We start from the raw sequence: 16,246 nt of genomic DNA, 5'->3' as shown, positions 1-16,246 counted from the left end.
CAGGAGTATGACATGTCATACTCCGGGATATTTGGTACAAGGTACCAAGGTCATTCAAAACCAACCATTGGTTAAATGACATTGCATTTCTATAGGTAACTGATAGTTTGTATTAACCTCAAACTTAACCTACCTATAAATATACTCAGTTTACAATCTACCTTATTTAGGTCACTTCGCTCTCTTTAATTAAAGAGGGGACCTGTGAACTGCCGTTCACTGAGAGTTTGTATACTCTCGGAAGATAACTTCCCCTAGCGCAAGGTGCTGTGTGACCCCGTCACAAGCAAGCAGTGTCAGACGCGCTTGGGCTCTGAGATCCTTAAGAACCCCAAGGATCCGGTGTATCCTTTGGTGACGGATTATGCAGGCGTGGTGAACAAGCACCCACCGACCCACCTCCCACCGGATCGAGGCGTACGGCATGAGATCGATCTCGTGCATGGCACAAAGTCTCTGCGCAGGCCATACAGCTCAGCGATTTGTTGTGGTTTGTGTAAGGAAGCCAGATCTGACGGTATTTGTGTGTTCTACTACACCTGAGAAGGTTATCACTTTCCTTCCCTTCATACGGCTTAACCTTCAGCCGTATTGGCTTCGGGTGTGGCGGATTTGTTTCCGCCGCCGGAGCCTGCAGTTTCTCCCGCATATGCGCGATGAGCCCCTGCTCGTAAGCGTCAAACGCATTGACACGCTCGAGCTGCTCGGCCGGTGCTGACACCGCCAGGCTCTGCAGGGCCTCCATCCCGAAGATGCCTGCCATCTTCCGAACCGACTCGAACTGTGAGTCGTTCAGATGGGAGAAGTCGCTCCTATCCATGGCAACGAACTTCAGAGAGGTTCAGGTAGTCTACCCGCGTTGGCGTGGACTGACTACTAGTGTTACCAAGTGTGACGGAGTCACACAGCACCTTGCGCTAGAGGAAGTTGGCTTCCGAGAGTATACAAACTCTCAGTGAACGGCAGCTCACAGGTCCCTTTTACCGTAAGGGAGCGAGGTGATTAATTTGAGGTAGCTTGTAAACTGAGTATATTTATAGGTACAGTAGGCTAAGCTTGAGTTAAATATACGTACTATAAGTCACCTATCGAAAAGAAATGTCATCAGCCATTGGTGCCTCGGACGACCTTGGTACATTGTATCAAATATCCCGAAGCATGACGTGTCACACTTCATGTAACTAGGAGTACCTTTAGGGCTACGTACCCCGTTACAGACTCTCTCTTGATCTGAGGATTGTAAACAGGTTATATTCGGGTGAAGCCGAATTTGACACAACCCGTTACATTCTGTTCTGACGGCCATGCCTTGTGGAAACCCTTCGAATTTATCATTTATATCGATGGATAGAGGTTTTTTGACGCGACATTTCATTGTTCTATTATTAATATCGATCTTCTTTTTATGCGCATCGGAAAAGACGCGCTCACGTGGGTAACGAATAAATGGGTATATGTCTACGTAGCTGCGTCTAATCGATAACTCTACTGTTCACTTCCGTTTGTGCTTAGAGCTTCGTGAAGCTGTTCGGTCTGCATGTGCGCTGCGACCTGCACGAGTTTGAGAAGTTTCCTGCCAGCCACGCTTGGCGTTGGAAGACAGCGGGACTCTGGCGGACACGTCTGCTGACCAAGGCTCAGTGCTGTGGAGTGATTGTGTCCATCATGGAACGCTCGGATCGAGGTGGCATATGTATATTTCAAGTCTTGGTCATGCATGGGCTCGCTGATGTCTCAATGCACGACAGTGGAGCTTCTGGTAGACGACGGTACGGAGCTCGTCAAGGCGGTATTGTGGAGAGAGGGTGCCCAGGCTCAAGTGACTCTGGGAGATCTCGTCCACGTGGAGGGAAAACTTAATGTGGACAAGAGCTGGGACGCAGTTGAGCAGTCAGTGGCAAGGAATGCAGAGTGTTGTTGACTCACGAGATGGGGACTTACGCGTTGCGTTCCGTCTGTATAGGTCCCGAGAGCTCAGGATCCTTCGGATTTCAAAGGTAGAAGATCCGAACGAAGAACTTCTCCATTGGACTCAAGTGGTGGAGCTAGAACAGGCCTGTTATTCTGCTGGAGAAAAGTCTTTTAGTGCATCCGCTGGGGCCGGCAGCGACGCCCAAGGTGGAACTCACTGGGAGAACATTGCCAGGGAGGCGTTTTTCCGTCTTACCATTGACCCCAGTAGAAAGCAGGAGTTCCTAGGTCGACGCGACCGTGACCCTCACGGTGACATGCTCCTGGAAACCCTAGAGTCTATCCTTAACAAGCAAAAGACAAGTAGCACCACAGAAGCGGCTGATGTCGTTTTCAGCGACCTCATGGCTAGAGAGGATTACGATGCTGTCGTGAGTTGATTTTTCATAGTGTAGAGCGACGTCTGGCTGATACAATTTATTTAATGATGTATCGTTTGCATGGCAGACGAACGGCAATAACGGAGCAGTCAACAAGAAGCTCAGGATTCGCGCATTGCAGTATGTTTTCAGGACGCTACGTCGAGCAGGGCTACTGTTCTTGGAAGACGACCAAGCTGATCGTCATATTTTGCTGAGTTTTGAGGCTGTTTTGAAGCCGGCGCTTCTGCAGTTTCTTCGAGGTGAGGCTCCGATACTTGTGAGCGGATGTTGCTGTAATCCTTTCGTCTGACCGTTTATCCTCTCCCTAGACCACCCGGGGGGCCTTTCTGTTCCAGAAATCGCAGATGCAATAATGATCCAGGAGCGATTCAAGTGTATTCCACTGCAATGGATTGAGACCAGCCTCGGACATCTTTTCACGTCTCAGTTAGTGGTCCAAAGGGACGAGTCGCACCTGTTCTTTCTCAAATAATGGAGACACACACAAACTGCCTAGCTATCTTAAAACTGCCGAGCTCATAGCGTTCTTGCCTCCAGATAGTACACCCATGGCGAGAATTCCTTGAACTGCGGGCAAGACACAAGCAGTTTGCCAGTCTCGCTTGCAGTCGTCTTTTCACTTGTTCCTGATGACAGAGTAGCGTCGACCTTGACTGTGATGATTTTAGACGCTTTAGCTGGGATCGATAAGGATGTCGTTGACAGTACAAAGCGTGGGTTGTCGACCATAATCTCGAATTCTTTCGGCGTCGAGAAAACGTTCTTAAACTCAATGTCTTGTGTTGTCAAGAACACGTACGGGCCTTGAGGCAGTGGGGGCACTGATAGCCCTTGCAACGTGCACTTGTACTCGCCGATAGTATTGGAAAAGAGCGTAAGCGTATCACGGAGCTCACCAATAGCTTCAGGCTCAAACTTGACAAGGATGGATTCAGCTTTCCCTTCCCAGGAGGAGGGCCCTTCCACTTTCCACGTTGCTGGCACAGAAAACGAAGTTGGGTCCTGGACGGAGCATGAAAGCTCTGCTGTAGCAACGGCATAGCTGGTGAAGGGAAATGCCTGAGTTTGAGATCCACCCAGAGGAGCCTTGAAGTACAAAATGCGTTCGGGACCGACTGACAGAGTACGCAATACCAGATTGTACGTATACTCACCGAGTTCCACAAAGCTGATGGTTAAACGGTCCTCAGTCGGTGTCTCCGAGTGAAGCGTTGGCCGGTATTCAACCTCGTAGTGGCCTTCGGCGCGTCCACTGATCTCACTGAGTTGTCGTACACGAATAAAAGGACTGGAACATTTCCACCAGTGAGCTTTATCCACAAAATTGATCGGGCGTTGGATGTCAAAAGGATTCTCAATGGCCACCATCTTCTTGACCGATTGCCTCACTGGTGTCTCGAAGAAAAGCGTGTCCACATCAACAGCCTTAGAAACGGTGACGTTCACGTCTTGTACGACGTATTCACCACTCTTTTGATTCACCATGCGTACACTCAAGTTAACGGTTCCTTCAATGTAGCAGAAGAACTTCATGTTGTAGTTGCGCGTCACTCCAGCGTGTAGTAGGATTGACGATGGCCCTTGAATAACGACAGACTCATTTCCTGGTGGTTTTTGAGTCTCGACAGCAAATGTTTGCGGTGTCTTCAGCCAGTTCTTGATCGGAATCGAAATTGACAAATTCTTCTTTGCTGCAGTGGACAGGAAGGTTGGTGCTATGGGCAACGGTGCTGACGCTTTGCCGAATAGATTGTACAAGAGCGCACTTCCATCGGGTATAGCGAGAAAAATCGAGCCAGTGTGGACTGTTGGGCGCTGTTCATCGATTTCTTCATGGGAGTTTTGTTTTGTCATAGCCAAAGGAGAGTATAGCACGTCAAGGTTGGCTGTCCCGTGTGCAGAGACTAGAATATTCTCTAGGCACGACCAGTGATCACCTTGAACCACTGGGAACAAGTTCCAGGGAGACGAAGTCGTGTTCTCGAGTACTATGACATTGCGGCTCTCCTGTCGAACTGGAGAACTGAAGTGAACGTCTTGAATCGATGACGTTGCTTGAGGAACACATGAGCCCACCAATGTCAGCGTGGCGGGAGTAGTTCCCTCGACCATGCACGTGGCTCTCTCATAACGAATGTCAGGGTCCACAGCGGCTGGTTTGAAGGTCACCTCAATGATCTTGTGCTGGTTGGGGGCTACATTCCCTTGGGATGGAGACACTGAAAATTCGGGGGCAAACTCGCGTACGTTCCACTGGAATTTAGCGGCGACATCCCCTCGGTTTTGCAACCGTACTTTTCTCACAAGTTGACTGCCTAGACAAATTGGTCCGTACGAAAGAGTGTCAGTCTCCAGTATCACATCAATACCTTGGCAGCATCCGGACAGCGTGAGTAGTTTCTTCGTGCTCACTCCCATTCGTATGAAAACATCTTTCTGAAAGCTCGGAATTCGCCGTGTCGGGGCAAAGAGGAACTCAATGTCGGCCGTTTCTTTTGCTCGGAGTGAGATCTCTTGTTGGGGGAACACTGAGATACCCAACGCATCGAGCAATGGGACTCCTGGTTGAGCCAAATCCACACATTCTATCACAGTTTTTCGCTTGGAGCGGTTTGCGACCTTGACGGTCCGAGACATTTGCTGTCCGATCTGTAAGTTCCCCAGAAAAACCATCTGCATTGACGAATTGACGAGCTCAATTTTGGGGAACACGCCTTCTCCACGGATGCTAACATTAACTGTAGATGACCCATTGATCGTAAATGGAATCACCTCTAGATACGGAACTTCATGTCGTGCTATAAACATTATGGGAATGCTGACTGTCTCGCGTGGGCCCACCATGGTTGGAGGACAATCCACGCGAAGATGAGGTTTCTTTTCGAACAAACAATCAAGATCGATTGCGCTCTCGGGGTCCATATTAAACACGGTGAGCGTTATCATCTCCGCTACTGGAACTGCATCATTTTCTGCGATGAAACAGGGACCAAAGTCGTGAGAGGTGAACGACAAGTGCAACATCGGAGGAACAGCATTCCCGTGCAGTGCTAGCACGTAGTTTTGAGAGCCAGCAATAGTACAGGTCACCTGCATCCCGTCGAGAGATGTTTGCTTTGTCGGAGAAAACCTCAGTGCGCATGTGGTCTTGTCATTCTTCTTGATCGTTCCCTGCATTGGTTCAATGATGAAAGCTTCAGTTGCTTTTGTCACAGTCCAGTTGAAATCGAAGTTAAACTTTCCATTATTATGGATCACAATGAAACGCTGGGCTTCCTCGTTGACGCGCACAGCTCCAAAGTCCAACAAATTACCGAGGCCTGAAACTAATGCCCGGCTTTCGCTTTGATCTTCAGATGTCAAGATGAGTGCATCGTGAATACTATAGCCCTCCCCTTTGACATTCAGAGATAGTCGCGTGGGTTTGCGCTTGATGATACAGTTCAGATTAAAACTGTACGACTTTTCTTCAGTCGGCATGAACTCAACCTCGATCGAAGTTCGACTATTGGGTGGAATCACGCCACTCAGAGGGTGAACAATCAATGCAGGTAACTCTCCTGCAAAGTCCAGCGACGTCTTGTCCAATACAAAATTGAATGGAATAAGCTCCTGATTGATCAACGAAATGCTTTGAGATGTCTTTGTTCCGATCATCAGTGTGTTAAAGTTGACACTTGCACGATCCAACGCGACTCGAGGCTCCGTCGTCGTACCCACAAACACGAAAAGCTGACTAACCTGGAAATGCGGAATTTGAAGTACCAGAACATTTCCTGGAGCTCTAATTGCTGTGGAGTGAATTCAAAAATCATCTCACATCGTTTACCAGCAAGCATCAGACCCTTCGGTGTCGCGCACCGAAAGCACGGGTTGTTGTTCCCTTGCGGGATCCACGAAAACTCATACGACACGTTCGTTGGGTTAACCACGTAAAACCGCCGTGTGTTGCGGACTCGAACGCCAAGAGACGCCATTTCGATGATTCTGATCGAAGGATCTAACGGCCCCAGCTCACCATGAGGGCCTGGGAGGTTCGGAGCTCTCCATTGCGCATAGTCACTCCTTTCTACATCGAAATGGCAAGCAGGTCGGAGAGACTCACCACGAACTTCCACTCGAAGCACCGTAACTTTATCCTTTTGAGTGTCTGGAATGTCGAAGCACAAGCAGTACAAATAACCATCCACTTCCATTGGGGCAAACTTAATAGTAAACGTTTGAGTTTCTTCCCCGTTGATTGTCCCAGTAGCAGGTGTCACGTCAAAAGGGCAATTATCGTCCACATCACCATCAATACCCCCCAAGTCAGACTGACCATGAAGTCCTTCCTCCCATCTGCACGAGTATGCCAAACGGATTTTGCTCTTGTTTTGCAGCGTGATTTTGTGCGTACACACTTGTAGCATGAAGGTTCTGCGAAATGTGATAGAAGTTTTATCACACTCGAAAGATAGGGTATCAGCTGCAGCAAAACAACTTAATACGATGGTCGAGGGAGGCCCAATTGCTTCAAATTCAGGCTCCACAAGTGTTTGCTTTGCAACACCTCCAGCTCCTGCTTGTCCGCCAAATGAAACCGTCTGAAAAGAGTCATCCCAGCCACTTTCGTCACTCCGATTGACTGAGCTGCTTTTATACGAGATTCGCTGAGACTGCAAAGCGATGCGATGAGCCTGATATATGGCCGTTTTATGTGCCGGTTCAAATGTGGATCTAATCAGCTTGTAAGCATTTGGCATGAGATGACCGACACACGGGGAGAAGTGGAATGGATCAGCTTTTGGCCACTCGAAACGCATGATATCAGATGATTGATTGCGTAGCGAGAACACCTTCGTGCTCTTAAAAATTAGAAACCCATCGTTCTTCGTCTCACTCACGTCTGGTAACCGAATATCATCAAAGTGAAGTTCATCATCGTACCCACAAGGCAAGTCTTCAAATACCAAATCTTCTTGATATCCGCATCCAAAGAGCGTGACCGCCGTCTCTTCAAAAGGATTATTCTGCACTGCAATTTTGAGTTGTGATGTGACTGGCTCGTCATGAGCCTTCTGGGGTCGGAACTGCAAGGTCAGCGTCTCAGTAGCTTTTGGGGCCACCATTACCGATCCATTGCCCATTGCGAACAGGAAATTAGGGTTCGATTGACTAGAAAATAATACGGTTGCTGGTAGAATCCCATCGTTGCGTAGTGCTAAACGCATATCCTTGGTTTTTGAAGTCCGAACTCGACCAAAATCTAACATCATGGTACCACTTGAGTCTCGAGCTGTCGGCTCCGTAATTAAAACACAGGGCATTGTTCCTTCCCCTCGCATCTCGAACTCGAGAAGTTTATCCGCCACATTGCTTTGAGGAGGACTATCATCAACCACCGCATTAAAAGTGGCCCGGAACAAGGCAATGGTCGCTGGGCGGAAGTAAACGCTTACGAAACGATGCTCAAGGGGAGGAATCTCCCATACAGCTGGCTGTACAATGAACGCTGGAGAGCCATTTTCGGACTCGGTACTTCCAGTGCTACCGTTTGTTATAGAAAACTGCACCGTGCTGCTCACTTTCATCGGATTCGAGATCTTGAAGCGCTCCACTGTTCCTTTCCAATTTGCCGCTGCAATCAACGGACCAAACGAGAAAATCTTTTCCTTTTCTGCGAATGTGACCGCTTGGGCATTCCCATGATAAGACGAACTGCGAAGTGATGACATTGGCGTAACCGACTCGACTCCTAATGAGCAAATTACCGTTTGTTCCTCGAAGATACTCTCGTAATCCGTCGTGTTAATGCCTGGGTAGCAACTTTCACCGATTAGTTCGTACAGCAGCATGTCCGTCTCAGTCGCATCCTCCGTATTGCGACCTGAAATCTCAATCTGAAGTGTCTCGCTGTACACAGCGCACTCCTTCGGCTGGAATGCGACATCCAATCGCATCGTAGCTCCAGGGTCGATAGTGCCGCAATCTGGGGAAAGCGCAAAGTGGCCTATGGAGAATGTGGCTGGAGACAGTGGTGTATCTAACGTCAAAGGCTCCGTTTCCTCTCTTTCAGTCACCGGTCTAGAAGCTTGGACGCGGAATTTAAACTGGAATTCGCAATCGTTTCGTATTTCAATCCTCTTGGTTTGTGCTTGTTCACTGTACTTGTGGGGACCAAAGTTAATTCCATGGTTTGGCCGGAGTCGAAACTTACTGAAGACCGATCGGGCACTAGCGTGGACGTAGAACTCACGACACGCCTCCCCTGACAGCATTTCAATAATAGTGCACTTGATATCCTTACAGTCACGGAGCGTGACTTCGCTCTTGGATGCAAACGTGACATTCACTGATGAAGACTGCCCAGGCTCCAGCACCATTTCGCTTGGCTCGATCGTGAAGTACTCACGAGTGACTGCATTTCTAATGCCGATGATATACTTGATGCTGTATTTGCCTCTATTGCGAATGTTGAATACTCTAAAGTGCTTCTCTCCAACTCGAACCAGACCAAAGTCCAGAATCCCGTCACCGCTCACCGTGTTTCCTGCAGCTCTAGATGTTGCTTGGCCAGGATCTTCTCTAGTTTCATTGTCAAAAGAACTCACATCGATCTTGTAAGCTTCTCCTCGCAATGTTAACTCAACCGTCCGATTCCGGTCATTCATTTGAAGAGCGCTCTCAGCATCCGAGAATTCAATTCGCAGCAGAAGCTCGTGAACAGCTTCTGTCATTGCCGAGAACACAACCACTACTGGGATTTTCTCCAGAGGTTTCACAGTTCCTTCGACTGGGAAAATCCGAAAATCTTCTGGTAAGTTATCGCATAGTAAACGCCACAAGACCGCAACAGGCGCCACATTCTCGATGTAAAATACCTTTTCCTCTTGTCGCTTCAGCAAGAGCTGCTCGAAATCCAAAACTGGTTGTTTGTGTGAGTGGGATGGAACAGAAGGTTGTTCCACTAGGGATGCACTAGGTCTAGAAGTGGCAGGGGCACTGCCAGGGTTATCGGACCTAGAAGACCTGGGAGTCTTACTGGTTGTTGCGTCGTCAGCCTGTCGATGGTCCTCCCGCTCTGATGTACTCGCCGCAGCTGGTTGTTCCCATGGTCCTCGCAGCTTTAACTCTGGTTTACATCCGTAGCAACTGATCTGGAATTTCACAGGCTCCGGGTTGTCGCCAATACAGCAAATTAAGGCGTTCTCATGAAGCCCAACCTCCAACGGGTTTGCCCACACTTTGACTTCTCTCGTGTCGCCCTCATTGATCTCAACTGCAGCAGGGAACACAACAAATGTATCATCTCCTTGCTTTTCCATTCCATACTCCAGTTGAATCGGAAACTTGCTGCTATTGGACATCCGGAACACTTCGACATTGTTTGGACTCGTTTTCTGCCACTCGATGAACTCTCGCTCGGTCTGCGGTGCTTTCGCTTGCTGGTTGGTGATAATAAGCGGACCGAACTCGAACTGGTTCCTTGAGATCACAAATTTCTTCTGAACAAATGCACCTTCTGGGCGGCTTTTGACGCGGTGCATGATCACATTCCTCGGGTCATTGTTTATGGTCGGCACACCACAGACTCCACGACCAAACAAAGTAAATTCACGTTAAACACCTACAATTTCAAAGCCCAAAGTGCAGTCGAAGTTGCCAATATCAGGTGAAGTGAGCTGAACCAGCACATTAACTCTCGAGTGAGGAGCAATTACCCAGCGGCAAGCGGAAGGACAAACTCGCGTCTTAGGACGTTGCAGTCCAGTGCTCAAGGCTTCAGAGGATTGGTGGGTATCCATGCTATCAGTTGGTCTCTCCGAGTGTTCTCCAACCTCTATGACCTGTACGTGACTCGGCGTTTTACCAGCAGTTTGAGGACGCGAAGAGTGTTTGCTTGGTATTTGAGAGCGCGATCCACTGGTATGGAGGCTCTTCTCACTGCTGCTAGCTTCATGTGCACCTGAAGATTGCATTGCTGGCGACCGCAATGAAAAACGAGCGACTCTTTTTCGAGGAAACCTCTCTAGAGGCCTCCGAACAAGTTGAAACTTGGCAGGAGAGGGGATTGGTTTGTGGCTGGTTTCCAACTCGCGGACAAACTTTTCAACAGCTGAGAAGATTGCACTGTGGATAAGAAGCGGTGGGCCAGCATCTACGATTGGAATGTCCAGAAGGAAACGGTCGGGTGTAGCTCGATCCTTCACTTGTGACCATATGGCATCATCATTATCACACGCCTCAGAGCTCAGTGGGGTAGAGCTTTCCATTTCCAGTTCCTCTCGAACTATAATCAAAGCCAATTGACGCTTCATGGCTTTTAGCATTTGTGAATACTCCACAAAGGTTGCAGGCTTGAGTTCTTGTGCAGACAGTGAATGTGTCAGATCGTTGGCCTTGTCACTTACAGTGTTCTCCTCGCTAGCATCTGTCCCAGCCGACACATCTTCGCGTACGTTTGCTTCCAAATTTATTGATTGTCGCGATGGAGAAGCTGACAGGGCCTTTGTTTCTGCCTCTAGAGCAACATTTGTATCAGGAGCAGACTGTTGGACTTCTTCTCCTTCCACGCTACGATCGGTTGCCTCTCCATCAACTCCAGCTGTATCATTATTCCCAACGTTTCCTGAGCCGACCGGATTTAAGCGATCACGCGAAGGAGATGGCGAAACAAAACCGCCACTTCCGGGTCTACTGGTTTGACTTTCAAGCACCGTACTCATCGACTCGTAGCTGTCTTCATCGAATCCCAGTACGATGATCCGCGCAGTTACCGAGCAGCATTTAAGCGTTTCTTCAACGCTTAGAAATGAATTTTCAAAACCGTCCAAAACGCTGCCGCTTTTGAGATCTGGTTGTGCCAGTCTCCACAAAACAATCTGGTTTAATAAATGAGCGAGTCTGTCAGCGATGGATTCTACCTCTCGTGTGCTATCTTCGACTGATTCTGGAACCTCTGAAGGCAAAATTTCACTTTCGCCTTTGTTGTTCACAAGCGCTTTACGTGCGGCTGTCGCTAGCGATCCCTTTGCGGCGCATATCGAGTTAATTGCGCCATCAATCGTCCAGATAGCCAACGATTCCTTCTCTGCAAGAAGACGCGCCTGTGTTGACTTCCCGCATCGTGGTGGGCCTACCATTATGTAGTCAATACCTTTTCTTGGTGCAGGATTAAAATCTGCAATACTCTTCAAGGTCATATCCCTTTGTTCTTTGGACCCAATGCCCTCGTTCTCTGCCAAGTGTGAAGAAGAATCAGTGGGATTGTGTAGCTCACTAGGTTGGCCAGTACCACCTGTCGACACAACGTCTGACGAACTCATCGGGGCCAACCCATTTTCCGCCAAGTATTCATCAATAGGTTGCCCTGGAACACGAACCGACAATTGGAGCATATCCTCCGCGTTGAAAGCATTCAGAGACCGGAATTGTTCTTCATCCTGTTGATACATCGAGTCAAAGTCCAGAGAAAACACCTCAATTGGGTAGTCCGAGTCATTGCGTATCTCTACTAGTTGTTCTTCCGGTGGAGCACAAGGGAGCACAGGACCCAACTCAATAAGAGGCGGAGAGAAAGAGATACGTAATTCTGACCCTTCTCCACGACAAGCAATGGATCGTGTCTTTGGATTCGAGCTGATCTTGATCGGGAGCTTGAGCATGAACTGGCGTCCACTATCCGGAATAAACTCGATCTGAATATTTGCTTTGGCCCCCGGTGTTAGTAGTCCAGACTGCGGACTAAAGCGGAAATTCCCCACATCCTTCGTAGATCCCATCGGCTTCTTGAACGCCCACTCTGCAGGCACGGCCGAGATATTCTGCAACTGAGTAAACATGGTGTGGCACGTACTCACCGCGATCTTGCCAAAATCAAGACTTTCAGTCGAGATGGAGATATCTGGCACCGTCACAAGAGCTCGAACCATCGCAATACAAGGAGGTCGGTTCTTGATCACAATGGGCAACTGAGTCATGTGGAGGCCCATCCCAACGTTTTTGCGAGCGTGAAAAGTGACACTAAACTCAACGGACTCTTTTTCGGGCAATCGCACTACTCTCTCAGGCTCAATCTGGAAGCCTCTGGAGCTTGCCAAATTCTTGTCAAGTTGGAACGAAGCAGGGCCGTGACCGATGTTAGTAACACTAAACCGTTTGATCTTATGCGTTCCCACGACAACATTCCCAAAGTCTAACACGAATTGGGACATTACAAATGGAAACACTTCTGTTCCGCGTCTCTTCTTGGCATCTGACGTAGACGAAGGTGGTCGAAATGGTTTAGTAGCAGCCTTGGTGCTCCCTGGGTCTTTTTCAGTTGGGTGGTCGTTATGTGCTTCGATTGTCTTCAATGCCCTTGCCTCGGCTTTTATTGCTTCTTGTACGAGGAGATAGTCAGCAAAAAATAAGCGGCAAGCTTCAATTTCGATGTCCAACTCGTCCACGGCTGATGTCGCCACACCGCGACCCGGAGAGCCAAGAGCTCCAATGCGTTGACTTGCTCCCTTTGCCTGGGGTGATGCTGGCAATAATACTGCAGAGCTGAGCTTCTCAATTTCTCGACCTGCGGTTGACACAGTCGACTTGGAGTCTAGCACAGCCATTGCGGTATTACTACTCAGCAGACGCTGACTGTTCCTCGGATCTGCAACTGCCGAGCTTTGCATCCCAAGCTCAATACTCTGTTTCGCGCGCTTCTTTAACTCCTTCCACTTCGGTTCTTCGCCACGAACAGCGCTAGATGAATGGGGTTCGCGTGGTAAATTCAGTGACACTGCGGCAAACGTTCCACTACCAAACAATTTGAACGGAATTGGCTCGAAATGCGCGATCTCAAGCACCATAGTCTCTTCGAAATACTCAGGGATGCCAGGGCGTAAGCGAGTCAGAATTTTTTGCTTCTCGTTGGGGGCAATCCTCCCACTGATAGGCGAGATCTCCAAAGCTCTTCCACAAGCAACGCTATCGACCACAATGTTGAAAGAGAAAGGCACTTTACCAACGTTCAGAATGTAAAAGTCGCGATCTTCCGTCTTGTTGTATAGTACTTGGCCAAAGTCCAGCGATTGTTTGTCCAGCTTGTACACAAGAGACGATGCTTCGCCCAAAAGAGTTAGCTCGTACTCAGGACCACCTCCCACTTCACAGGCCACAGTACTCTTAAACTTTCGGTTTGCATGCCCGTAGTAAACAAAATCGATCTTCTCGCTCTCATTTGGTTTCAGAGTCCCGCGGATCGGCAGGATGTCGAACACTTGATTGATAGGAATGTATGGTTTCTTGGCAGTAGCGCTAGACAAAGCCTCCTTCTCGTCTTCTATGAAAACCCAGCGAAAACTCGTGTCCACTATTGGAGACGTTGGTCACGTTCATAATGATGGACTTTTGAGTACCATTCAGTGTGCAGCCAAAGTCGATTTTGGTCATCCCGAAGGAAAGATTGGGGAAGCTTATGTCTCCTATCAGCTCCACACTGTCTTTCTGGGGATGCCCCGTGTAGGAAACAAGTACCTTTCCATTTATGACCCGACAAGTGTGGTCATCCTTGAATCCTGGATAAAACTCCACGTGTAGAGCTACCTTCTCACCTGGTTGTAGCACTGCCTCCCAGCAATCGAGAGCAAACGGAGTCTGCGTGCGGAGCGTGAAAGATAACGGGAGCTCGCAGGCATTCGTGAAACTCAGAGGCTGCGACTGCGTTATGATTTGTTTTCCAGGGTGGTGAATATACTCGAACGACAGCAACGACGAAGACGGGGTGAGTTTTGGATCGATGAAGTTAGCGCGGATCGCAGTTACGAACGCAACTCTGCTGACTTTTTCCTTCCCCACCCGCGTCTCGCATACCAGTTCTTCTTGTATGAGTCCAGCTGTCGAAGAAAGTCCCTTGAATACAAAGATACACGCTGTGCGTGGCTTCAACTCGATCGTCCCTGGGAAGACAGAAAAGGCAGGGATCACTTCGTCTGGCCCATCAGGTGCGCCATTCATTCCATTGCGGTTGTTGTTGCCCGTATTGCTTGGCTTTGTAGTCGATCGATTATCCTGTCCTGCTCTTGACTTTGACGTCCCCCGGTCTGTCGGGTTGAGTTTACTGTTGGCAACAGCGACGATTTTGTTGGTCCAAGTGAGCACCTGTACACGCTTCCCCTTGTTTTCAAGAGTACAGCTCCACTCACACTCCTTGCTAGTCATTTGGTGACTTAAATCGATAACTCGAAGTTCACTCGGCGACCACATGGTTGTTCCCGTTCCTCTGATCCATAAGGGAACGACGAGATTGTCCCCTTCTGTGATCAAAATGTGTAGTTGGTCCTTGAACACCATAGTATCATCCAGGTTGGCCACGAGCACAAAATCGAGACTTTCGCCAGCCATCAGCACACCTTCTTTCTGGTCAATCTGGAACTTCGAACGAGCGCCGCGAACAAATGTTTTGTACGCTGCCGCGATCAACGAGACATTGGTCATGCGCAGGGTCCGTTCATGATCCACGAGACACGAACAGTTTCCCCAGTTTATCTCGGGTTGGTCCAATTCAACCTTTGGACCAGAGCCAGTAGCGCTAAGGGTCACAGACAAGGGGAGATCAGTGCTACCTAGGACAGTTATCACCATTGGAAGGCGGATACTGCCAAGCTTTTCACAAGATAACGAGATCTCCACAGACACGCGCTCGCCTGGACTTACACTGCCGGTGAACTCACTTGTGCTATATGTGGCGATGGCACGAGAGTGATCATCCTGCTCACCGATTTCAAAGCGTCCAAACAAGTGCGTTGACTTGTTCTCCAAGACGAGCATCTGCTTATGCGGGTATCGAAGAAAGCATCGACCGAAATCTAGCTCCTGTTTAAGGACGGCTATCTCAGGGACAAAGCACTGAGCGCGCACGGGAATACTCAGCAAATCAGCTCCGACACCAGGGACACCAACAACAAGCTCGTACTGGTAAACTTTGACGTTGTGGGACGTAAATCGGATCGAGATCTGCTGCTCTCCGTACGGGTCTAGCTTTCCATCTGACGGGATTAGCTCGAGCTCCTTTTGCTTGTAGTTGGCCTCTTCCGGGACGCGCAGAAAATATTTCATTGCGATCTTAGAAGCGTTGACAAGCTTGACGGTTCGGGTCTGTGGGAAGGAATAGGAGATCGCTCCAAAGTCCACTTGGTCCACATCGAAGTGGAATACTGGGGGGATCACGTTCGCTTTAAAACGCGCTGCTAATTGCTCATCGGAGCCCTGCATGCCGAAGCAAATGTGGTAGAAGGCTTCTCCCAGCTCTTGAGAGCAGAAAGTCACCTCAATCTTGAGCATCTCATTGACCGCCAGAGTCCCGTATCTAGGATGAACTGTTAACAAAGTACCTGGAGGCGTCGTCAACGGGATCAGCTCGAATTCTGCTGGAATTTCGCCCTTATTTTGAATGGTAAAGCCTCGCGTACGCTCGTCATTGATGAACACATCGCCGAAGTCCACAGGCTCATTGTACACCACTTTGGCCTTGGGACCAATCCCCTTACCTCGCAGTTGTAGCGGGAGACGTGCTGCCTGCCCCGCGATCTCGAGAAATGCTCGACAAGAATACAAATGTGCTTCTTCAGGAGTGAAGCACACCACAACGTCCACCTCGGAATGAGCCCAGACTCTCCCACTCAGTGGCGTTATCGAAAAGCACGCGTCTACGAACTGCATTGAGTCGTCTAGAGTCGCCTTACGTAAATGTCTGTACTTGGTGTCCTGCGTCTTTCGCACGTCAAAAGGCGAATCCGTGAGCCCCGAGTTGACATCCTCGATTTCCTGGAGTTGCAGCTGCAGCTGTTCGTGCTCTGCCGTCTCCATCCGAGACAGTTCTGCTAGAAGTCGGGTGCGTTCTCCCTCCTCCCCAATAGTATCTGCAAAGGATTTCC

The 16,246-nt window shown here is 49.1% G+C and overlaps 2 protein-coding genes across 2 annotated transcripts; one reads left to right on the top strand and one right to left on the bottom strand.

Annotated features, from left to right (window-relative positions):
• Window positions 1-1,399: 1,399 nt before the first annotated feature.
• PITG_19204 (uncharacterized protein) lies at window positions 1,400-2,838 on the top strand (the record flags this gene model as incomplete). Its single annotated transcript, XM_002997030.1, has 4 exons — window positions 1,400-1,890; window positions 1,964-2,342; window positions 2,419-2,593; window positions 2,663-2,838. The coding sequence occupies 4 exons, from the start codon at window positions 1,718-1,720 to the stop codon at window positions 2,824-2,826; spliced, it is 891 nt and encodes a 296-aa protein (XP_002997076.1).
• A 32-nt stretch (window positions 2,839-2,870) lies between these two features.
• Window positions 2,871-16,031, bottom strand: PITG_19203 (uncharacterized protein; the record flags this gene model as incomplete). The annotated part of the gene is made up of 9 exons (XM_002997029.1): window positions 2,871-6,030; window positions 6,081-9,852; window positions 9,961-10,084; window positions 10,181-10,750; window positions 10,934-11,257; window positions 11,330-11,495; window positions 11,670-12,919; window positions 12,989-13,683; window positions 13,730-16,031. 9 exons carry the CDS (start codon window positions 16,029-16,031, stop codon window positions 2,871-2,873), a joined length of 12,363 nt encoding a protein of 4,120 aa, XP_002997075.1.
• Between the last annotated feature and the right edge of the window lie 215 nt (window positions 16,032-16,246).

The sequence above is a fragment of the Phytophthora infestans genome, genomic scaffold, assembly GCF_000142945.1.
Source record: "Phytophthora infestans T30-4 supercont1.90 genomic scaffold, whole genome shotgun sequence".
Classification (NCBI taxonomy): domain Eukaryota; phylum Oomycota; class Peronosporomycetes; order Peronosporales; family Peronosporaceae; genus Phytophthora; species Phytophthora infestans.
The sequence above is the reverse complement of the archived record's forward strand: the minus strand, read 5'-3'. Positions and strand labels throughout refer to the sequence as shown.